Consider the following 26,134-nt stretch of genomic DNA (forward strand, 5'->3'; position numbering starts at 1 on the left):
GTTTGTTTGCTTTTTATCTGTTTCTGGGTTTTGTTTTGTCTTTTTATTTATTTACTTATTTTATTCGATTTATTTATTTATTTTTTTAATACACATTATAAGAAATTAGAAATTAGTCCCTCTAGAAAGAAATAAAAATAGATTAAAAAAAAAAATATTTAAATAAATAATCAGAAGATAAAACGAAGACCAGTTAGTGAGTCAAGCTTTATAACCATGCTTTTCAATCAATTACGAAATTTAATTTAATTTCCTAATTTTTAATTTTTTTAATTTTTTTTTTTTTTTAATCATCTTAATTGAAAATATAAATTAACCGTTTTCTTTTGGAGAGGATTGTTTGGAAATAAAGGATTTTTTTTCTTGTGCTCTAATTAATTAATAAGTTTTAATTATCGTTGTGATATACAATACGCGCATAAAAAAAGATGTGAAAACGTTACTACGGCAATCAAGTTTGCCGCGTTGTCAATTTCACCACAGCGCATGCGCGCGCTGCAGTCGACATGGTCAAAATGGCGACGGACGTTGGAAGGTAGAACGATATTTTTGGCAGTTTTTGCCCGGACGACACGTATTTCATCAGTTTCCACAGTGGAAAACGATGGCGGAACGCAGGAGGATTATACCTTCGTCGGTTGGACCACTTTTCCCATTGAAGAAAGAGAAGGAAACAGTGCCGACGCTGAGGTTCAGTTTGACCCTTAAAGAGCCTAGTGACAAAACCTGCTCGGTGTTTTCCTATTGCCAACTGGTTAAAAAGGCTGCGGTAAGTAAACCTATGGTTTCCAATTCCAATTCAAAATGGTGCATATTGATAGAACAACATCTGTTCTATGTTCTCACGAAGTTTCCACACTTTTCCCCATATTTTCGAGCTTTTTCCAGCCCCTTTTCAACTTGAAGACGTGAGCGTCTTGAGCTATACGGTTTCACAATTGCCATGATCGCCCACGGTATGCACGTATTATGGGCTTTTGGACGGGAATGGGTTGCTGTAGTTTTTAGCTTTTTTGTTTGTGTCAGATATGTGTAAGAACTGCATAAACATCATACATAGGAAGACAATTAGATTTCAGTCCTGTCGCCATCTTTGCTTTTCCAACCTTTTCTGCTTCCATTTCTTTCAACGCGGGCGTTGCCTTTGGACGAAAGCAGCCGCAAAATGTTCATGTGGTTGTGTTCTTTATTTGCATGAAAGGGACCGTCTTGCATGTGGAGCTCTCATGCTCGCTTCTTACCATGTCCTGCACTAAAAGATAGTTGCACCAGGAGTAGATATTCTATTTGGGAAAGATAATTTAATATATTTAGTGAAGAACTGTGGTATTTTTTAATGTATAGGATGACTGCTGAAACTGGCAGACATTTTTATTTACTGTACGGCTTTTTGAACGTGAATAATTACCGACCTAGTTGCGGTCGTGACCAGCGTAATGAATGACTGGATTTTAAAAGCCCGCCAACTTGAGAGATCTGGGCAAATTTTAGTGATGTTTTTTATGCTCTTATCGATGTGGCTGCTTTACTTGTGATTTTTGCAAAGATGGAACCAATTTTAGTGAAGAAATGTTGAAGGGCCACCTTGAAAAAAATAAAGGTCATGGGAAACAGATAATGGATCTTTCTGCGAATGGTGTACGTGACGTATGCATACTGATGATGATGATGGAAACATTTTGTTTTTTGTGACCGCACATGTGTAGATATTTTGAACATGTCTTGAATTTTGCGACTTCACGTTTTGGTTGATGATCGGGGAGAAATAAACACAAAAATGATGAATGTTCGCGGACTTACATCTTTTATGAATTTTACATGATTTTATGATAGTTTGGCAGTTTTTACAAGTACTTTTCTTCTTGATACATGCTCACGTTTAATGATGTTGATATTTGCTTTTCGGTAGTGTGTGGTGAGAATTGTTGGTCAGTGAAGCATGACTAGGCCCTACGTGTTTTTATATAAGTTCATGTCCACATCGTTTTTGTGCATTCTTTGGTAAATTGCCATGGTTTCTTATGGGGTTCTTCCACTGCTAATTAATGTTGTTCACTGAAGTGTGAAGGTGTTATCGAAGTGTGGCAAGTGGAAGGGTTGAAAGGTTCGAATACCATTGCATGCACAATGCATTGGGCCTGGGGAAGCGTTAGGTAGTGTGTATAGGGCCAGGGAACGGGGATTGTGTGGTGGATGTTCACACACGGGACGTGTGTGGGGGATTATCTTTGGGTTGAAAATCTATTGTTTTGTGAGTGTAGTGTCATTAACGTTGACCTTCTAATTGAGCTTAATGGGGTCAGGAGGCCACGAGCGCTGGAAATCTTGTTACTCGTGCCGTGAGGGGCGGTTTTTTAGGCGGCATTATTTGGGTTGTGGTGCGTGGTTCTGCGTGGGTTTTTGTGGATTTGTACTAGTTGTGTGAAGGAGATAGTTGTTGTAAAGTTATTGGTCTGATCTATTTGATTGGAAGATTTATTTAATGGACGATGATTGAAGTGTTGTTTTAATGTATTTGTTGATGGGTTTGTGGTTAAAGCTGTGTGTTTATTTTAAGACTGGTGCAAAATGTTGGGTTTTGTTTTTATCTGGGGTTTTTATGAAATGTTTTTGTTTTTAGAAACTTTGTTTTCACTTTTTGAAGCAAGAAAACAATTATCAGTGAAGATTGTTGTCTTTGTTTGTTATTAAGAATTCTCTTTTTATCATTTATTATACTTACTTTTTATTTTTTAATTCTTGTTTTTATTTTTTTACTTGCACTTGCAGCAAACGATTTACATTTAATATAGCAGAGCAAAATGCTTTACAAATGTCAGTTGCTACTCAAAAATCACAATTTGCTATTTAATATTGGCATTCTGATTCATGCACAAAGTAAGTTTCAGTTAAAGTTAATAAACAAATATGCTATAAACTACATGTACTTGACAAACTCATGATTCCTTTTCCAAAGTTATGGATTATTAACTATTTATTTGACTTTTCAGCAATGTGCAACCAAAGTACAATAATTAAAGATAACAAAGAAATAATTCAATGTTATGTATTTTGCCTCTTGGATGACTTCAGAAATGAAAATGAATGTTCTGAATTTTTATGTTACAGCACAAGGAGAACGGCATTGACCAGTCCTTCAATGAGCTTGATGAAGATGACATCGGTGGATTGGAGTCAATCGCCAAGAAATTTGAAGAGAAATATGTGAGAATTAGTCTTATTGGATAGACCTGCCTGCCTCTTCTGTTTTAATCTGTGTTCGAATGTTTTAATACAAAACTGTCAATTGTTTCGTGGATACATGTACGCATCAACTAACAGATACACAATTTTAATACCACACTTTTGTATTTTAGAGTTTGTAGATTTAATTATAAAACCTGTTATAAAGCATCAAATGAACTAAATTTTGAGGCCTTGTTTTAAAATGACTGAATCTGGCTTGAGCCAAATTTCATAAAGCTGCTTTAGCAGAAAAAAAATATTTGCAAAAATGCTCTGCTTAAAAATGAGTCAGAAAACCATTCTTAACAAATTTCTTGATTTCCGATTTGATTGTTTTCCTTTCTTTTATTGTATTTATTTATTTTAGGCTCCCAAGAAGGGGAAGAAAAGGAAACATGTCTTCATTGATGAGCTGATTGACGTTGGGATGGGTTACGATGACACTGATCCGTTCGTAGACAACTCAGAATGTGTATGTATTTTTACTGTTTTTTGATTCATCAAGAGTTCTTCCCATCTTTAAAAGTCAAATCAACAAAAATAGATGCTCTATTGAAACAGAGTGTTCCAATATATAGCTCTTGCCAATGTACACGTAAACGTTTCATGAATGGAAATCAGTAGATTTCTTCTTTTTCAACCCTTGTCATATTTGTTTCTTTCTAATTTAAACAATATCAAAGTCTTATACATGTATAGTGCATGTATCTACCAAACAAGGTTCTCAAGGCGCTGAGTTATACAAACGTTCAGAAAGAAAGGTTACAATGTATTGCAGAGATGATTTCTGAGACCCAATTATGTAGCACCCTATAAGGGTTTACAAGGTGCTACGGCGCATACAGCAGCCAGGAACACCAGGGCGTAGAACCCCTTCTTTTTTCGATAAGTGCACTGGGTTCTTTTACATGCGTTACACAACACTGACATAGGGGCCAATGGCTTTACGTCCCATTTTCAGGCTCAACTATTAACTACTGTGCACAGCCACAAACATGAGTACACCTTTTGTTACAAAGACACCAAATGAACAACAGATACATAGTTACATAGTACTCCTTGCAGATCTTCTATACGACAAACTGAAGTGCTTTTTGTTATCCATTGACACAGTAATTGTTGATTGACATATCAATAATATTTACCCATTAAGATAACTACAACAATGGTTTTCAAAACTGATGTTCATAACATGGACTATGGACACAAACAAAATGTGTTGCCACCCATGATTGTGGCTATTATTATAATATCTTTCTTTCTTTTTTCAAGCTCATTTGAAAACAAATTTAACAACAAAAGGTGTATTTTTTCTCAAATTTTAAAAAGTCATGGTCTTTGATCAACTTGTTTTGCACTATGTGTATCTGGAAACTGTTTCCCAAAAACTCCTTGGAATCTATAATGCCAGGGGTTATCTAAAGGTGGAAATGCCATCCTTTCAACACCTAAGATCAGGGTCCAATTTCATAGCGCTGCTTAATGGTAAGCAAATTTTTAAGCTTACTGTAGCAGAAAAAATTGCTAAGGTGCAAGCGTATCTCACAGGTTAGCAGGTCTCACTGCACCAAAAATAATCGCAATAATAATTGAATAGTATTCTAACAGCTTGTCTGTAGCTTTTGAAACTTGGGTGAAGCTAGTCTTGCCGCCCCAAATATAATCCGCTATTTTTCTTCCTGTTCAGTACGACGAGCTAGTCCCAGACGTTCTTACTACTCAGCTCGGTGGGTTCTACATCAATCAGGGCCAACTGCACTTCAGAGAGAGATCGGACTCGGATAACAGTGGGGACTTCCAAGATCCAATGCGCAGGAAGAAAACACCAAGGGTAATAGTCGGTTATATTATTTTTATGAAAACATGTATCGTCGGATTGGTGTAAAAGCGAATCTCGCACAAAAATGAGCAGTGCAAAAAACACTGTATCTCTTGTTTTTATTTGTACAAATATCTGGATTATTTAAACAAGATACAACAATTGGTAAAACACGGGCATGACAAAATTGCTGTTTAAGGAAACAAAGATTTTGCACTGACACAACATTTTTTTTTTAACATGACTTTTGTTTTACTCTTTTGTGTGTCTAATGGTTAACATTGATAGAATGGCCATGAAAATTATTGAAGTCTAAAATGGACCTAGTTACAAAATGGGTCTTATATATTGATTCTCATAGATGTTGTATTTCATTGTCGTTATAATAATGTCCTTGTTATTTTATAGAAGAAGCATCGGAAGCCGGCAGATGGAGACAGGAAAGAAGGAAAGAGAAAAAGAAACTCCTCATCCTCATCTGATAAAGCCGCCAAGAAGATGAGAAAACAGCTACAGAGACAATTGGGGTAACTTATTTATAGAAGATAGATGTTGAAGCTCAGTGTGATTAATAATAATAAACAGAGAATAGTAACAATAATAAACATAAGTGTCAAGGCCGAGTGGTTAAGAGCATCGAATTCAAGTTCTGGTGCAGTCACCAGAGTGTGGGTTTGAATCCCGGACGTGACCCTTGTGTCCTTGAGCAAGATACCTTTATTACCTTACTATACCTGCTTCTCTTTACCCAGGGGTATAAATGGGTACCTACGAGGGTAAAGGTTGATATTTTGTATGAAAAGCCACAAGTGCCTTACAGGCAGCTCAGGGCTGAATACTCCCAAGGGAACTGAGAAACATTGAAGGGATGTTATTGGCCCCATGACCAGGGCACTAATGTAAAGAGCATTGATACGGTTATTGTGAAATGCGCTATATAAGAATTTAAGTAGGATTTGAAACTTTGCATGGTGGAAATAAGATATAGAAGAGTTTGCGGTAACACCATGTAATAACAATCTCTAAATGAGTTGGGGTGGTTCTGAAAAGAACCGTTGGATTAACCCGCTGATCCACCGCCCAGTACTTAAGCAGCATGCAGCATCAGAGTCCAGCATTCTCCAGAAGACGATCAGAGCATACTGATCGAAACGTCGAGTTAATCCAACGATTCTTTTCAGAACCACCCCAACTCATTTACATGGTGTTATCGCAAACTCTTCTATATATAAGAATTTGTTAATATTATTATTATTGTAGTTGAAACCTACAGTTATTTTCAGAACCACAGAAACTCAATTAGAGATTGTCAATACATGGTGTTACCGCAAACCTTACTATATCATATTTCCACCATGCAAATTTTCAACTCCTACATAATAATAAACACAAAAACAAAAATCAAAACTTTATGAAATACAAAACCAAAACATAACTTTTTCTTGAATTCTGCTCTGAAATTAGGCTCTTGGCTGAGTGCAATCGTCATGATTGACATCACCACAAACCTTAGCCTTGAATTCGTTCATGAAGGGGCACTGCAATTTATCTCTAGTAAGGGGCACTTCTAGGAGAAACATGTAAATTTGTGTTTGAACTCTGCAAAGGGCCACAGCAAAGGCACAGGGCACCATGGCAATAAATATGTGTAATGTGTGTTAAAGGATTCGGTACTTTTTCAAAATGTCCACAGATTTACATTAAACTTACAGGGTTTGAAGATAATGATAGTGGAAAGCTTCTCTTCAAATATTACTAACTAAGGTTGTGTAGTTTTTGAGAAATGAGTAAAACAAATCACAAAATATCATAAAATTATTTTAGCATGTAAAATTCCCTTAACCAGTTATGATATTATACCAAAACCATAGCATAACTGGTTAATACGTTTTTACATGCTAAAACTGACACGAAAATTATTACTTTTACTCATTTCTCAAAAACTACAGCACCTCAGTAAGTAAAATTTCAAGGGAAGTTTTCTACTATCATAATCTTCAAACTGAGTAAGTTTAATGTATATCTGTGGACATTGTGTTTTTTGTTGGGAAAAAGTACATACACCCTTTAATTCAAGGCCTGCCTTTACCTAAATGGTGGTTACTGTCATCTCTGTTGTGTACATTAAACAATTAAGAAGACAATACAAAGCCAGATTGTTTCATGGTAAACTTCAGGTAGTTAAAATTGCAGTGCATTATTTTTAATTGTTGTTTATTTTGTCAAACCAATCATAGGAAGCCAGGCAGGAAAAAGAAGAGTCTAGCCGGGCGGATCCCAACAGTCGCTGAGCTGCTGAAACTAAGAGAGGAAGCCGTTAAGCATTACGGGGCGGGCGAAGATTCCTCCAAAGATTCCATCGCAACAAGCAACACAACCAAAGCACCATCAAACAATGCATCAGCCACAAACGGCTTACCTACGTCATCATCAGTAGACGTTATCGATCTCAATGCATCCCTGGGCGATATTGACCCCTCGCTTGACCTCGGACTGATCATGTCGGACTTGAAGATGGACAGTGACATGGCTGCAGCGATGGAAGAAGCTTTGAAGGGACCCATGAGCACGGATGAGACAGAGAGGGGGTTAGGATCACCCGGACCAAATGGAGATGATGTATTGGATGAGGATGGGAAGTCACCGTTACCGGATGGACTACCAACGTCGCTCATAGTGAACGTGGACAAGATCAAAGAGGTGGATGAGTTAGGGTGTTCGTACAAAGAAAGCAATATCAATGTTATTTGGATTTCTAAAAGAATGATTAACAATTGGGTTACTCTTACACTGTATACTGAGTGTACTTGCCTAAGCTCTTGAAAAAATCATAAGCAAATTTTACTTGGGGGGTATTCAAACACATGCCAATTTGTATTCTTGACCCTGATGCAAAAATTAACATTTAAAAGAATGGTTAATTGATTTCATCGTGCATGCGATTTCTCAGGATTTGTCCTGATTTCACAATTTTCTCAAAATCACCTTGACCCCCTTTGTTTAATAGAGTCTTTACAACTATTAAATCAAAATAACAAATTGGGGTTTCTTGATAAAAATATGTCCACACAGCAAGTACTTGAGATAGGGCATGAGAGTTTTTTATTTGTAATACTCACTTGTTGTAATGTTTCATGGGCTCTCATTTGTTTTTCTTTCAGGCTGCAAGAAAATCTGTTGAAGGAAAATGCAAGTTCTTCACAGCGTCAGTAAATAATCTACTGTTGAAGTGAGTGCTAAAAACTTGTCTGTATTTTGAAAATGATCTGTATGTTGAAACCTTATCTGTATTTTGAAAGCCCATCTGTATTTTTGGGGCACTTTGTTTCTAATTTTCAATCATAAAGTTGAAATACTTTCATCATGTGGAGTATAGACGATGTGACCTCTGACGTCACTCGAAAACCATAACACGGTTCGCGCGCAAACCGCCACGCAAAACCTGTTTTGGCAGCCAGCTAGAAAGTGTATGCAACCTTACCATGACTACGCGTATTTTTGCCCAGCGAAACATGACGTATACAGTGTTTTGTCAACAGAGGGCAGTTTGAATGTAAACATAGGTCACATCGTCTATAGCATTTGAAGCAGGCCTCAATTTGTTCCTACAAAAGCCTGGTTTTTTTTGTGGAAAAGTCAGAAAAAGAAATTGTGTTTAAATAGCCTGAAAGGTCTATTAAAATCTATGTAACTTGTATGTCAGCCTTTGTACTCTATAAAATGATCCTACTTTTTTTTAAAAAACAAAATATCATACATGGAAGATGTTGTTAAAGTACAGTTACTTTTGTTGATTTCCATTGTCAAAATAAGCGCATCAAACTTTTGTTGTTTTATTTGCTTGTTTTTTTTTATCATATGTTCATATGACCTGAAGTAGTTAAGTTTATGGGTCTTTTTTTTGGGCCAACAGGATCGAGAATCAGTCACGAGACGAGTCTTGTGGGACCCGCTCCTCGTTATACAGCCATCTTGCCTCTAATCTGCCATGTACCAAGGAGACGCTACTGAAGAGGGCCAAGAAGCTACGTCTTATGGCCCATGACAGCTGCCTCAAGGAACCCTTGCAGAAACTTAAAGAAGGTCAGGAATTACATGTACTTGAAAGCAAAATAATATTAACATCTAGTTTTTATGTAATGCTTTATCTACTGGCATCTCAAAGCGCTTAAATCAATATTCATGAATACCTTGGACAGTTTCGCTATAGGACATCGGAAAATGGATAAGTTTCATACTTTATTAAGCCTTTATTCCCTTAGTCCTTTCCAGACATGTTTAAAACCGTCCTACAACATGGTATTCTCCCTGCTTCAATTTGATTGCTGATTACTTTGCCCTTTGAAAAATTTGCAGAAATGTATTACACGTGAAAAGCCTATCAAAGCCTTGTGCCCAATAGCATGTTCCTACATTTTACCATCATGCCTTACCAAATCCAATGAGTAAACAAATACACCAAAAAGGTAATCAAATAATGCTGGAAAATTAAATATAATTTTTTCTATACAAATCATCCGATGAAATATCTAGGCATCTTGCAAAAAAAAGTTGTTAATTAAGTTGTATCATTTTAATTTTAATTTTTTTACAGCAATTGCCAAGGCGATGCCAGCGCAGCTCGAGAGATATCAACAAGAATGCCAAGCTGCAGCACAGGACAAATATAATGCGTAAGAAACACTGTAATAAAAAAGAATGTTTGTAAATTGTTCCCTTTATTAGATGGAAAAAATTAGGTAGTAAAATGAACCATTTTCTATGATCATGTTAGCAATTTTTTTCAATGGTTGTAACTTTTTTCTTTAAAAACCTGAATCCACCCATAAAGTATTTCAACTTGTGAGTGGACATGCAGGCCTACACTAAAAGTAATTTTGAGTGGGAAGCCTGCTGACTGCTCTAACCCATCACGATCTACGGGAGAAAGGGTGAAGGTTAGGGTGAGTAGTATGGATGATGTGACCTATGTTTACATTCAAACTGCCCTCTGTTGACAAAACACTGTACACGTCATGTTTCGCCGGGCAAAAAGACGCGTAGTCATGGTAAGATTGCGTGTACTTTTCTATCCTGGCGGTATGCACGCAAATCATGTTATGGTTATTGAGTGACGTCAGAGGTCACGTCGTCTATACTTTGGGGGTTTCGGAACATTGGGGTGTCAAACTATGGGTGTGTAATTGAAGCCCCTTGTATACTGTGCCAAACTATATATTTCTCTATCCCCAATATTGCATCATCATTATTGCATCTATTACATTATTATTATTTTGTACACCTGTCAATGTTTTTATTCCTACAGAATGATGAATAAGAGTCAACCAGTTGAAGAGGAGACAAAGACAAAAGGCACCAGAGGCCAGGTTCCTTCTAAGAGGTTTCAATGGACCCATGAAATCAGGTGAGGATCTAGGGGTTTGGATTTAGTTTTTATCGGAGCTGGAAATGGCGGTCAGCTGGGCAGTTGTTCTCATAATTTCAATTGATTTATTTTCTGAGATGCCTCGTGAGTGCTGATCTTTAAAGACACTGGACACTATTGGTAATTGTCAAAGACCAGTCTTCTCACTTGGTGTATCTCAAAATATGCATCAAATAACAAACTTGTGAAAATTTGAACTCAATTGGTCGTCGAAGTTGTGAGATAATAATGAAAGAAAAAAACACCCTTGTCACGCAAATCTGTGTGCTTTCAGATGCTCGATTTCGAGACCTCAAAATCTAAATCTGAGGTCTCGAAATCAAATTCGCGGAAAATTACTTCTTTTTCGGAAAACTATGTCACTTCAGAGGGAGCCGTTTTATACTATCAACCTCTCCCCATTACTTGTTACCAAGTAAGGTTTTATGCTAATAATAATTTTGAGTAATTACCAATAGTTTCCACTGCCTTTAAGTTAGTAAAATAAGTCAAAGACGGTTTCTATTTTCTTGTATTTTTGCTGCCAACTCTTTGCTATGTTTGAAACATAACACCCATTTATTTGCTCAATCTGCCACTAACCTTACAGGAAAACACCGGTGCAAACCCCTTCTCGTTATCGATAAGTGTACTGGGTCTTTAACATGCATTACTTAACACATGGGGGGCCTATGGGTTTAAGTCCCATTCGAAAAGAAATAATGGTTAAGTGTCTAGCTGGACACAAGTATCGGACCGAAACTCCAACCCACAGAAACACCAGGGTCCAATTTCGTAGAGCTGCTAAGCACAAAAATTTGCTTACCCTGAAATTTCTTCCTTGATAAATACAGGATTACCAACCAAATTTCCACGTGATTTTCAGGATAAGTAAACAACAACTGAATACCAGTAACAACAATCGGAAATTTGTTTGATAATCCTGTTTTTATCAAGGAAGAAATTTCATGCTTAGCAAATTTTTGTGCTCAGCAGCTCTATGAAATTGGGCCCAGAGCTTGAGTCCTGTGCATTTGACCGCTCGGCTATGACACGCCAAGTATGAAATGAACCGATGGTTTACTTGTTTTTAAACAGTATGCTCTCTCTTCATCAGGATTTTGAGCTAGTTACGTTACATCTACACAGAGTATCCAGAAGTAATAAAGCAACCCTGATAAAAAAAAATTAAATTCATTTTCTAGAATTAAATACCTTTCTCCTTTTTCACTCCTCTCAACAGGGAATTACTTTGTACCATCGTAAACGTCAAAATGCAAACTTACAAGATGTCTAAGATCCGAACTCAGTCAGCTGAAGACTATCTTAAGATGTACCTGGAGGATGAGATTAAACCTCTCTGGCTTAATGGATGGATGCAGATGAGGTTCGTCTTTGCTTAATTTGCAGGTTGCGTGGGCAGGGCTCAAATTCTAAAGGGACACGTCGCCTTGTATTTAAAGCGTTTTCTTTGGTTGTCTTTTACATAAAATTAATGAGATATTTTCTTAGTGCTTGTCCAAATAAAAACAGTTTACACGTACATTTTGAACTGTGAAGAACGTATGTTCTTGTAACGTATGTTGGTCCAGTAAATACTGTAAATACTGTAATGTACAAGCCCTGCAGTGTTGTGAGTATTTCCTCTAAACTTCGAGCCCTGTAGGGTTTCCTTTCTAGGTGGAGATATCTCTTGAACTTAAACTGTTTGCTGAGTGCTGATAGAAGAATAATATCCCGTCACGCAAATTGCTTTTTTCAGAACCCTCTTCAAGGAGTCTCGTTCTGTACACGGAACCATAACATCAGTTTCTTCTAAGCCAAGAAAGATTCTCCCCATTCTCAAGAAGCCTACACCAACTAAGACCTCAACACCAGAAGCCTTGGATTCCAGTGCAGACGAGCCCGACTCCCGCCGTAAGCCGGACCGACCCGATGCACGTCTAACATCCCCAGATAGCAGCAGTCAGGATTCATACATCCCTACATTACTCGACTATGCAAGTAAATCTCACGATCCCCAGCCGACCTCAGAGAAAGAGAAGGCCAACCCCAAACCCAGCAATAGACCAAAAACTACCAATGCACCTGATAATGCTGCGCCCAGAGTCAAAGACTCCAGAGACTTTATGGACTTACTTATAGCCGAGCAGCTGGCATTACATGATACACCTGCTGAGAGTCAATCCAGTCAGCCTTCAAAGAAAGCAAGGGTAGAGGATGCTAAGATTCAGAGCAAGAGAGAGGTGTCAGCTCCGCCGTGCATAAGAATGACTGCTGAAGAGGAAGCCCAAGCTCTACAACTAGATATTCTGAGGAAGGCATCGTTGCTGTTGCAACCTCAAGATGCTTGGTCGGCAGAGAGCAGTCGGAAGGGACTCTCGCCTTATGCTGATGAGATTAAAGCATTGGCACAAGTAGCTTCTCAGCAGTCTTCGAGTGTAGCCGGCAACTCTGTCAGAAACACCAAAGCCGTCGCAGTGCTTCAGAAGCCCGCGTCCGTTAAGATGGCGAGTACCGGGCCTAAAACCAGCTTCCAGATGGAGTTTGAGAAAATGTATAGTACGGCCCAAAAGAATAACTCTTCTCAAGCAAAAGAAGTCATGCAAACTTCGCCAGCAGCTCAGCAGAAATACAAGACTCCTGCACCGCAGGAGGTCAGTCTGTCTGGAAGTGCTAAAACAGCGGCGCACAAGACGGCTTTTGAGAAACTCAGACTGGCTGGGCAAGGTATCCCAAGTGTACATGTAGATTCAGCCTCAGTAATCACGCAGCCCGTTGTGAAGCTAACCCGTCATGCAAATCTCACTGGGGGAGTCCAATCCGACGCAGCTGTTTACTCTACTCATAAGTTGGTGTCGCCCCCGAGCACACATTCACAACAGTACAGCGGCTCTTCTTCAAAGCGGGAGCCCCTTACCTCATCACATCGCCTGTCGCAGCAAGGCAACACTCCAGCTGTAACTTCCACATCCCAATCCCTGCCCGCAAAGATACCGTCTAGCCAACCGCTCAGCAGTGCAGGCAGCCTGTACATGTCCAGGAAAGATTCAGCTTTTCAGTCTGTATCCCAGGCTGGAGGTGATCGCTCTCTCTCCAGCAAACACACAGGGAAGTTAGTCACCTCTCCGGCATACACCGCCCCCTCCGCGGCATACACCTCCCCGTCCCCTCCTAAGGGATCGCCCCACTCTGTCCGCACCTCTCCCTACTCCACCTCCCCTAGTCAGGTTACACCGCCACCAAGCTCCCCTCGCCGCACCTCTCCACTCGGTCAGAAGCCTGGTTACTCTCAGTATCAGCGTACCTCATCAACAAGTCCAGGCCATAGTTCCTCCTACAGCACCAGCTACCCTGCCGCCATGACTAACGTACCTGGTTACCTGGCGGACCTTACTCGTAAGCAGCCATCGACCTCACCGGTGTTTGCCCCACCGACCTTCCCGATGACAACAGGTCATGTGTCACCGGGTCATCAGGGGTCATCAGGAAGGAGTACCTCCCCGGGTGATGCCATCATAACAGGCCCAGCACCAGGCACATTTTATCATACTCAAAATGCAGGTAAGTTACCATTGCTTTTTTCTGCATATGCCAAAAGTAATTAGGAACTTTAAAAAAATACACAATGTCTAGGTAGCGATTAAAAGGTTTTTTCATTTTTAGTAAAAACCACTATAGTGATACTCACTTCTTCCCACCATCCACAGGCAACAGTCTGGATTCAATACAAAGTAGCACTTCTTCCACTACCACTTGAAATACATTTGAATCCCAAGACATGTTTTTTGTCCAAGTGAAAGAGCATATAGTTTCCGTATTGCACAGTGTTTAGCTAGCAATATAGTCATCAAAGAGTTGTTGTTAAACCCGGTTTGTACTTACTGTGAATGCGAATGCGAAGTGAGTTTTGACATCACAGGGCTGTTTTTGCAGGAAATGTTTCGCAATAATTGAGCACTAGTCAACTGATGCAAATTCTTTGCAAATTTGTGCCATGAAAAATTGTACAAAAGTATGAACCGGGCTTGAATCACAAACCATTGTAGGTATTAAAAAAACACCACAGTGATACTCACAATTTCCCGACATCCACACCCCCGTCTGTTAACAGGCAACATTCTGGATTCAATGCAAAGTAGCACTTCTTCTTCCTCCGCCACCACAAACAACTCCCAACAACGTCTGCTGCATCGTCAGCAGCTCTCACTAGATTCATTGATGTATGTCCATCAGACTTACCCAGGTAACTTTGTTGTTGCTGCATGGTTAGTTTGGTGGTGATTACCTGGAGATGTTCCCTTGTCATAGTTGCATGCGATTTGCCAATCATATTTCATCTTTCCTTTTGCAAATTTTGTAGATTTGTTTTTGCCGTTTGCTGTGATTCCAACGCATGTCCATATCTCTGAGCACACACATTATTTTTCCCATCTCATATAGAACCACCTTCTTATTCAAAAGGTCTTCTTTTTTTCTTTCATCTTAATGTCTATCTTTTCCATCAGGAACGGTTGTCTTCTTTCCAGTTAATTGTGTGATTCATTGCATGAAGACAAATGATTTGTTATTTTTGTTAAGGCACTTTCACTAAAAGTAGTTTAAAATTCATTTAATTTTGTCTTCATTCTTTTTTAAATTCATCATCCAGCATTGCAAGAACAGCAATCTCTTAGACTCAAATCTTCCAATCAACATTATTTTGTTCTTTTCGGTCCAACTATTCCACCTCCACACACTGAACAATAAATAAAAGTCAATAGGAAACTTGTCAAGGATCATTTAGGCTAAGACCAAAGCAATAGACGCCTCTACCCCCATTGCTATTGTGTAATTCCAGGACTCTTTCAGCGTTTGAACTGGTTTAAAGACAGTGGACACTATTGGTAATTGTCAAAGACTAGTCTTCACAGTTGGTGTTTCTCAACATATGCATAAAATAACAAACCTGTGAAAATTTGAGCTCAATCGATCGTCAAAGTTGCGAGATAATAATGAAACAAAAAACACCCTTGTCATACGGAAGTTGTGTGCTTTCTGAAGCTTGATTTCGAGAACTCAAATTCTAAACTTGAGGTCTAAAAATCAAATTCGTGGAAAATTACTTCTTTCTCAAAAACTACGTCACTTCAGAGGGAGCTGTTTCTTACAATGTTTTATACTATCAACCTCTCCCCATTACTCGTAATCAAGAAAGGTTTTATGCTAATAATTATTTTGAGTAATTACCAATAGTGTCCACTGAGGGTTGTCTGTAGCTGGTGTTTTACTTATTTTTAATACAATATGCAATTACAGAAAACACTTGGATTTCAAATCACAACCATCTGCTGTCTTAAAATCATGTATTAACATAAACCACAAGGGATTCAAAGGTCTTAAAATCATGTTTAAAACATGTACATGTACCCTGTTGAAAGGTCTAAACTTGGATTTTGGCATCATAGTTCAGTTTTAGAGTCCTGCTATGCTGATCTGCCTCATGCCTCATTTCAGAAAGAATATTTTCCATTTGTATAGTTTTTATTTTAAAGCTAATTGTAGATGATCATAATCACTGTTTGCGAGCATTGTCATCTAGAGTATTCCATTCATAATCTTTCCTTGTATTTTGTTACCTTTGCTATTACCACATTAGATATTTGTGTACTTCATTAGTCTTAGCTTTGCAGCTCTTTTCAACTTCATTGAGATTTGTCGATGGGAAAAGAGGCATGAAAAGTCAAGACTAATAGTTTGTTCTTTCTCTACACAGAGCCTCATCGCAAACAGAAACAACATCGGATCCCATGAGGGTAAAGTGTAGGCGACAACTTGTGCTAGTCAGCGTGGACTCAGAGTAATGGCCGTTGAGGAAGAAAGTCCCAATGCGCCTTATTTTTGACCACGCAAGGGCGCTATAAATAGTATTTTTATCACTTTCGGGGGTATATGCGATTCGCAGACTAATAGGCGTTCTGTCACTTTTGTTGCGCCGTAGTTTCAATTTGCTTTAGAGGTGCATTATAACAGCTCCTTTAAAAGTCTTATTGTCCGTGATGGATTAGATATCTGTGTTGTTAATGTGTTCCAATCTTTAATAACTGTTTTGGGTATGAATGAATATACCCCCGCAAGTGATTAAGAGCGCCCTCACGCGGTCAAAAATATGGCCCATTGGCTCGTTGTATGGGGTCAAACATTGCAGTCTGGTTGTTCAGTCATATCTTACATCAAAAAGCCCAACTTGACAGAGCTTAGTGGACAACTATATTTGTAGCATCTTACTGCCACCAAATTATTTTATTTGCATGATGTATGTGCCAGCTGTACTAAAGATCCACTAGTTCATAAAGGACCTAAATTGGCCAAAGTTTGCACTGATCTGATGACACAACTCTAATTTTATGGAAGCATTGGCTCTGTTTCGCAGTGATCTAAGATTGGTCTTAAGATTTGCATCAATTTTCATCGCTAGGCAATGTGGGATGCCACAGCAACAATCACTGTGGCAATATTGACAACTTATCTTAAAGGAACACGTTGCCTTGGATCGGTCGAGTTGGTCTTTGAAAAACGTTTGTAACCGTTTTTTATAAAATGCATATGGGTAGAAAGATGTAAAAGTAGAATACAATGATCCACACAAACATGCCTCGAAATTGCGTGGTTTTCCTTTTACCTCGTCGACTAACACGTCGGCCATTTATGGGGGTCAAAATTTTGACTCCCATAAATGGCCGACGGTGATAGTTCGCACAGTAGAAGGAAAACCACGCAATTTGGAGGTAAACTTGTGTGGATCATTGTATGCTACTTTTAAAACATCTTTTCAACCATATGCATTATATATAAAACGGTTAAAAACGCTTTTGTTTTGACCAACTCGTCCGATCCAAGGCAACGTGTTCCTTTAAGATGAATCTTGGAGTTTGTGAAATCAAGCCCTCAAAAAGTAGCTACAAGCATAATTAGATTACGCTTACCAGAATAAAATTACCAGCGAAACTACCATGTCACTCGTTCAATTTTTTACTGGTATCCTGCTCATTTCTGTCAAGCAGACAATTGTTAAGCAATAATTTCTGCTCAAGCAGCTCTATAAAATTTGGGTCCAGGGCAAACGTCACAGCGCCCTCTATTGACCAAATATAACATTCTTTGATTGTGTTTTCCTCACGGTGCACAGCCGAGGACAACACAAGCGATAATTTGCAGTGAACAGATTGCATTGCAGTGTATGTCACATGGTGTAATAGCTGGCTACCCGATTTCTGCTATGCAAACCTGTTTCCTGCTTAGCACTCATATGAAATTTGATTGCTGATTAAAAGTATTCAAAAAGAAACAATTTTTTTTAAATTGCTGAAGAATAAGAGAATAATTAAGTGAAAGATTTAACAGGTATTTCAGGGATGGTGTTCCAAAGAGAAATGAAAGAATTTAATCCCAAAAGCATGGATAAAGTAAACATCTTTACAAATCACCTGAGAGTTATTTCAAAATATAGAATGCTGCTACTTGGTTGAGTTCTGTCTCTACCTAAATTGACAATGGAGTTGGTTCTTTTGAAAGCGATTTTAGTCAAATATTCACAGACGATTTTAATGATATATTGAAATGAGAAACAATGACTTACAACTTCTCTTTGACGAAATAAAAGTGAATAAAAAAAAAACCTGTTTACAAACAAACAAGTGGAAAACAGCAGGCTGGTTCCGGTGCACTTGATTGGATGAACGGTGAATAAATTAAGTAAATATTGCTATGTAGAACTAAGCTGATGTTTGTGTTTTCCCAATGTAGAAATTTCATATAACTTTAAAGTTGTAGGGATTGTTATTTTCTACCATAAATTCACTGTAAATTTGTTGAACAAGAATGCTGCAAATTTGGGGTAGATAAACTTAGTTAAAATTGTTAGGTGTAAATCTGTTTGACTCAATAATTTACGTTCCAATTTCTAAAGAGTTTGTTTTGTTAAAGTAAGTGCGTATTCTGTTCTTATCCACACATAAATACTTAAGTATAAAGTTTGTTACCAACAACACAAACAACCCAAAACATTCTGTACATACTTTGTTTGAGTAATGTTTGAATTTGTATGGGAATTAAGAACATTTCTACATTACGACAAGAAAAACCAAAACTGTACCTCATTACATGTAATTAGGGTCTAGATCAAATAAGTAAACAAATAAATTTTCTTATTACTTGGGGAACATTGTTGTACTGCCAAAACTGTCATTTAATTTTGATGGAACTTACTCTCTGACTTAAAGGAACACGTTGCCTTGGATCGGACGAGTTGGTCTATGAAAAGCATTTGAAACCGTTTGTTATGAAATGCATATGGTTAGAAAGATGTTTTAAAAGTAGAATATAATGATTCACACAAGTATCGCTCAAAATTGCACGGTTTTCATTTTACGTCGTGAACTATCACGGTCGGCCATTTATGGGAGTCAATGTTTTGACTCCCATAAATGGCCGACCGTGTTTGTCGACGAGGTAAAACGAAAACCACGCAATTTCGAGGCATATTTGTGTAGATCATTGTATTCTACTTTCACAACATCTTTCTAACCATACCGATTTTATAACAAACGGTTACAGAACGCTTTTCAAAGACCAACTCGACTAATCCAAGGCAACGTGTTCCTTTAAGTTTAACCTCTTGGCAAGTATCATCGTTTGTTTCAGGTATAGATCCGTAAAAGCATGGTACATTAGTAATTATTCTACTCGAGAACTTGTCCACAATGCAGTTTAAATGGTGCAATGCCAGGGCTCTAATTTCATAGATCTGTTTTAAGCAGGAAATACTTTGCTAATAATCTTCTGCTTAGCGAAATTGGCTGAATACCAGTCACACATTTTTCGTGAGAATCTTTTTTTTAAATCTGTTAATATACTCTTGGTAGGCATTGTTCCCCTCCTGTTATCACGTCAGTGTACGACACAAGGTACACATTTCACAGAGAGTGTTTTAATCTGAAGAAGAAAATCCAAAACATGTTTCAAACACGGTCGCGCTCCTTATTAAAACAAAAATAAAATCTAATATTTGATTCCGATTTACACGGCGCGTATGGTAAGCATGGTGGGATAATTGCATAGCTCAAGAATTGAACGTCGTATAACAAGTAATTAAAGGCAGTGGACACTATTGGTAATTACTCGAAATAGTTATTAGCATAAAACCTTACTTGGTAACGAGTAATGGGGAGTGGATGATAGTTTAAAACATTGTGAGAAACAGCTCCCTCTGAAGTAACGTATTTTTCGAGAAAAAGTTAATTTTCCACGAATTTGATTTTGAGACCTCAGATTTAGAATTTGAGGTCTTGAAATCAATCATCTGAAAGCACACAACTTCGTGTGACAAGGGTGTTTTTTCTTTCATTTTTATCTCGCAACTTCGACGACCAATTGAGCTCAAATTTTCACAGGCTTGTTATTTTATGCATATGTTGAGACACACCAAGTGAGAAGACTGGTCTTTGACAATTACCAATAGTGTCCAGTGTTTAAGGGATTGGAATACTATACCATCTTTTTGTTTTAATCGAGATGGACCCACAAATTAAACTGTTCCAAATGTTTGCTTCCATGTTCTGAAATATAGATGAAATGTACATTTTAAACAATGTCTGTAGATATGTTACAAAAGTCGATAAGACATGTACAGGTTTTTTGATAGCATTACAATGTTGACGGGAGTGGTTGAACAATTGCAAGTTTTTGTTTAGTAAAGTATAAATAGACTGAATTTTTTGATAATTAGTAAGATTTTTGGTTGAGCAAAAATGCATACATTTTTCTTGTTCACGGCAAAAGTGGAAATTGAGAGTAAGTTTTTTAAAACACGAAAGAGACTTTTTGTGTCGATACGGTCACTTGTGCGTATGCTTTTTGTAAATTTGAAGACAGACAAAGGATATTTAAGTTAACAAACCTGCTGCATAAACGTTTTTAACTCCAGTACAAGTTTCGGTCAATGTCTTTAGAAAAATAAAATAAAATGGGGGGGGGGGGTGTAATACAGAAGCCCATTCGCCCTATACATTTCCAATTCGTTGTTACGAACTCACAATTGGGGAACTTTATTTTTTTCGCAATAGGTTAGAATAGATTGTGAATCGGTAACAATGGATTGGGAATTGTGTTTTTGTTGGCGCTAAGGGGCTTTCTTACTTGAACACAAAGTGAATGATAGCCAGTCACTCGTCAACCCCTATCATTAGCCACCGTGTTTTAGACCAGATAATAAAGTAAAGTGTGTTTTTGCAGGCTAGGCATGCCCTCTTTCAGCTAATTTCCTCGTTTTGGGGGTTTTCTAAGTTGTGCTTGTGGAAACACAGTTTTGTTTTGCCCTGAACTTTGCTCCTTTTTTGTACAAACTGCAGTTGCAACTATGTAAAACAGTAGCGTGGAATTGATTGGTTAAATTGATAGCCTTTACTTGTCGTAGGGTGGGCTAGCCTGAACATCTGACGTCACACTTCGAGGCTCGTGAATAACGCCAGAGACCTGCCTCCAAACCGGCGTGTACCTTCACCTTTGACCTCATACATTTCACATAGAGATACGCAGTCAAATTCTATTGCGGATGTGACAGCAGTGTACTGTTTGGGCATCTATTGGTGCGTTCGATTAGCTTCCCTTGGTCTACCCCGCGGTGCTCATTCGGGTGAGCCCTTGACAAAAGAGCTAAACGAACGATCACTCACCCACTCGTGGTGACGTCATGCAGCTGGGCCAGCCCCCCAAGTGACCCACTCCACAAGCAGGGCACTGGGGGCTGACCCGGGTGAGCCCCTGGAATGACGCCAAAGCTAAACAAACGCACCAGGGGAAGACCAGGGTGGACCCAGGGAAGCTAAACGAACGCACCCATAAGCTCATGTCACTGCACGTGTCATTGTACCCAATGGAATAGGTGGATCTGACAGCAAGAACCTGTCTTTATCCTTTTGCAGATAAACACAGGGGCCCAGTCTAAGGGTGGGCATACTTGTAATTCCTGGAAATGTCACTGTTAGTAGCTTTGCTCAATTTGTTCCTGCTATCTACCAAACTAAAATAAGTAAACAGCTCCACGTTCCTTTAGAGTAATAATTCTTTTGTTAGGATAATATGTTGAAGCATCACTGGAGTTCTTCCTGTACAAAAACAAACTTTTGATGTGTATGTAAAACTAATGTGTTGTAAATAATACTGAACTTGCAGACAGTCAGACTTCGTGTTTTCTTTTATATGGTACAGTTAAGATTCTTCTGATTCCCGAAGTCAGATATTCTCTTCTCAGGAAATACTCGTTCATGGGTTAGTCTGGTCATGGTTCTGACTTCAAGGCATTGGACACTATTGGTAATTGTCGAAGACCCAGTCTTCTCACGTGGTATATCTCAACATATGCATAAAATAACAAACCTGTGAACATTTGAGCTCAATTGGTCATCGAAGTTGCGAGATAATTGTCACACGAAGTTGTGTGCTTTCAGATGCTTGATTTCGAGACCTCAAAATCTAATTACGAGGTCTCGAAATCAAATTCGTTCGTGGAAAATTACTTCTTTCTCGAAAACTACGTTACTTCATAGGGAGCTGTTTCTCACAATGTTTTATACTATCAACAGCTCCCCATTACTCGTTACCAAGTAAGGTTTTATGCTAATAATTGTTTTGAGTAATTACCAATAGTGTCCACTGCCTTCAAAGGAGAACTAAATGATCAAGAGGACAAGACTTCCAGCGGGTCACTTTTTATATAAAAGTCGGATCAATTTGGATTGGAAATAAATTGTGGTCATCATCTCAGAGGAGAACTATGTAATGTTTACCATTGTTTTTGTTTATAGTTTGTTTTAATTCTATAACAACAGACATTCAACGTTCATTATGCTGCCCTTATCTCGCTCATGAGAACATACCATTAGCAGTAGTATGGGTTCGCGACGCTCGTGTGTTCTTTAATTCGCAGTAAAACACAATTAGAGGGCGCTATCAACAATGCACCGTGTACACTCTCATCGGTCTCACGCACATAAAGCTCTGGAGCGTCGCGAGCCAAGACTAAAACACAGTTGTAGGCCTACATATGAAATAAGAAACAAGTCAGCCTACGTAAACAATCAAATTCTGTACAAATTCGTTATGTTATTATTATCGATTTTATTATTTCAATTTCAGAATCAAATTCTCAGAATCAATGTAGCTATTATAATAGCTATAGATACGGGTTCGGCCAACCTGTGAGATATTTTATAGAGGACTAACAAAACTACACAGGCAAAAATTGCAATAATCCAAGTTATAGTATTCAGTTTCAGTAGGGCTAACGCCGTGGGAAACAAGAAACAAAAGTCTGTTGTTTCCCCATGACCTAGTTGACCTGCTACTAAGAACGTATTCGTCTTGTTCCTTCAGTAGCAACACACATATAAAGAATGCTCATTCAAGTTATATCTAACCGGGTTCGATTTAGCCTTTTACAGCCTCAGTTTGGTTATACTTCGAACGCGATTTGAGATATGGTGGAGGTGGACATAGGCCTACTCATTATGACATTATTGGGTTTGGGTAAATTTGTCTGTATACACCAAACCAAACAGTGCACCCATAGTGTCTGCCATACCTCAAAATGGAAAGCCCATACCAAAAACTACACTTTTTTAAATCATTTCATAAAATTTATATACGTTCGCCATGTCGGGTACTGACTGCACATCCAATGTACAATCAATTAAAGTAAAACAACAATTGTTTTATCATCTCTACAATCAGCAAGTTTCTTCATGAAACAGCCGCTACTCAGGAACATTAGATGCATAGAAAATTATTGCGCGAAGATCCTGGATATTTATAAATACTTTTTATGAACATTCATAATATTCTGCAGTATCGGTTTACTACAATAAATTAATTTTATAATAGCACATCACTTAAAAAATGTTTTTGTTACATATTCAGTTGAGTTAAACACATCAAACCATATACATAATATTTATTGCTTATGTTTGTGTACTTGGCTATCTATCTAATTATTATTTAAAGGCAGTGGACACTATTGTAAATACTCAAATAATTATTAGTATAAAACCTTACTTGGTGACGAGTAATTGGGAGTGGTTGATGGTATAAAACACTGTGAGTAAACGGCTCTCTCTGAAATGACATAGTTTTCGAGAAAGAAGTAATTTTCCACGAATTTGATTTAGAGTCCTCAGGTTTTAGAGTTTGAGGGTCTCGAAATCAACCATCTAAACGCACACAACTCCGTGTGACAAGGGTGTGTTCTTCTTTCATTATTATCTCGCAACTTTGATGACCGATTGAGCTCAAATTTTTCACAGGTTTGTTATTTTATGCATATGTTGAGATACACCAACTGTGAAGACTATAGTCTTTGACAATTACCAATAGTGTCCAGTGTCTTTATAGCATACATAAATTAAACAAACAGAACATGAAGTCTTCTAATTTCTCGAGACTTACTCTTATCGAACGTTCAATGCAAAAACTGGGTGTTCAATAATATTGAATGTTGTAAGGTATCTATTGCAATATGAGACAACACCAACGTGGTGTTATGTCTCCATGTCTGCGAAATTAACACCAGTGTCCGTGTTGTCACAAAATTATAAATACACAGAAAATCAATTTAACACCAGAGTTTTTGCAGTGGGTTATTTAAAGCATAACAATCAGTTAACAATACATGGAAACTTGGAATTAAATATTTATAAAAATTTAAATATTATGTTTACATTATGTACAATTGATGATATATTATGCGAAATTAAAACAGTGCGAATTGGGATCAAATCGCTTTAACAAAATTTAAAAATTCTTTACATTTTGCACAAAATGTGGTTGATATTATTTTGCGTATCTTGATCTCAAAATAATTTCAAAAAGCATAATGCCGTACTGAGCATGTTTCAGTCACAGTAATTGATTAGTCCTTTTCTTCAGTATCACCTTAAACGATTCAAAAAAGATTATTTTCTTCAAATGTATCTCAAAGAACAGTCTCCTCATCAATCGGCTCTTGAGAATTTTATAAATAATGAATTTCAGAAAGGGAGAGAAATTGCAAAGAGAGATAAATTTATAACACTGATGGGCCTCCATTATTCGGTCACGTTTCTTGTATTCACCATTGTCAATTGCATCTGAAGTCGCACGTCGAGGCTCTGCTATGAGCCCACGTACATAACCACCTTTGACCTCACACCATTTCACATGGCTTTCATGGTTCTTGAGATTCGCAGTTAAACCTGACGTACATGTGTATACACCTAAAGCCAATACATGCCCTTATCTTTTGCGGATAAGGGCAGGGGACCAGTCTACACGAAACCCCCGTCCTTGCTTGATTACAATTCTAACGCGATTACTTTGCCACTAATTTCTTTTTAATTGAGTAAGAATTGAGTGCGATTGTATTCCGAATGGAAGGTTCGCCATTCATCCTGAAGCGCCTGAATAGGGACTGTTATTTCGTGCTCATCAACAAAGTCCCGTGGGGGCTCGTTCTAGATTTGCCGGGATAAACTGAAACACCTCGTCGTCTTCACGGGCTTTTATTGAATACGATTTGAAGCTGCATTGCAACTGTGATAAGTGCAGCGTATATCAAATCAAATCTTTGTAAACAAAGGTTTCATCAGTTTGAATTTTGTCACAACAGTGGACCAAAAAAAGTATTATCCCATCGGAAAACGCTCTCAACATTTTGTCTCCGGTGTTTTGTATTTATTTTGATTGTTTGAATTGTTCGTTTTAGTTGGTAAGGTTTTTATTTATGCTACCTTTTATACAATAGTTTGCGTATAATGTGTTTATTATTGTTTATTTTGAACATCTGGCGAGAGGGCATGTGTTAATCGTCTGTACTTTTTGCTACTGGAAAAAAATCACTATTCGTTTATTCGTCAGATCAATATTTTAAATATAATTTTATCATTTTTGTTCACTGCACTATTATTTGTAGAGGAGACAAACCATTAATACCTTACCATAACCTTCACTGTACAGGCCTGCCTACAGTGTGATGTGTCAACTTATTGTGTGACTTTAGGGAGGCCACCCCCCCCGCCCCCCCTTCCTCAATAAATCAATAAACGTCACTAAAAAGGCAAAAGGGAATAAATGTTTAAACACAGTGTGAAATTCCCTTGTTTGTTGATATCCACTCAACAATGATAGCGTCAGCCAGTAGAAAATATTTTTTCAATTAATCTTATCTCTCTTGACCTTGGGGCGACTCGATGAAAAGAAAACATATCGCCTCATCTTTCTTGCAAGATGCGTCGCTAAGGGAATTGAACTTGCAACCTCTACCGTGGTCCATGGTATAAGATGGGTACACATTATGAGGGAGCATGGCGATGAGATGAGGTTTTAGGGTTCAGCTGAGTGAGTTGATGAGAGATGGCTGGCGAAATGAACTTGGAATGGTATGGCGGTTTGGAGAATGATTAAATTCTACTGCTCGCTTCGAAATGAGATAACAATAACCACCACGGGAATTGCTTAACTCGGTCTGGGGGAACAGATTTAGATGGTCGATTATTATGTCTTCAATTAAGTTTTTTTTAATGACTTTGATTTAGAAGTGGAAGAAGCAGCTAAAGAATAACCAGGCAAAATTAAATTTCAAAAAATGTCAACTGCCTGACGTTTCAGGCCATTAACTA

The 26,134-nt window shown here is 38.0% G+C and overlaps 1 protein-coding gene across 2 annotated transcripts; it reads left to right on the plus strand.

Moving 5' to 3' along the window:
* The first annotated feature begins 506 nt into the window (after positions 1 to 506).
* On the plus strand, positions 507 to 17,105 carry LOC139936388 (uncharacterized). Of its 2 annotated transcripts, XM_071931197.1 has the most exons (14): positions 507 to 769; positions 3,109 to 3,204; positions 3,593 to 3,697; positions 4,913 to 5,056; positions 5,453 to 5,571; positions 7,282 to 7,744; positions 8,206 to 8,273; positions 8,958 to 9,127; positions 9,639 to 9,717; positions 10,350 to 10,448; positions 11,692 to 11,835; positions 12,211 to 14,012; positions 14,563 to 14,694; positions 16,204 to 17,105. In XM_071931197.1, the coding sequence occupies exons 1-14, from the start codon at positions 605 to 607 to the stop codon at positions 16,239 to 16,241; spliced, it is 3,624 nt and encodes a 1,207-aa protein (XP_071787298.1). In that variant the 5' UTR covers positions 507 to 604; the 3' UTR covers positions 16,242 to 17,105. The 2 variants fall into 2 exon arrangements, with proteins under 2 accessions (XP_071787298.1, XP_071787299.1); XM_071931198.1 differs by lacking the exon at positions 14,563 to 14,694 and having other exon boundaries at positions 16,204 to 17,103.
* Positions 17,106 to 26,134: the final 9,029 nt, after the last annotated feature.

The sequence above is a fragment of the Asterias amurensis genome, chromosome 4 (genome assembly GCF_032118995.1).
Source record: "Asterias amurensis chromosome 4, ASM3211899v1".
Classification (NCBI taxonomy): Eukaryota; Metazoa; Echinodermata; class Asteroidea; order Forcipulatida; family Asteriidae; genus Asterias; species Asterias amurensis.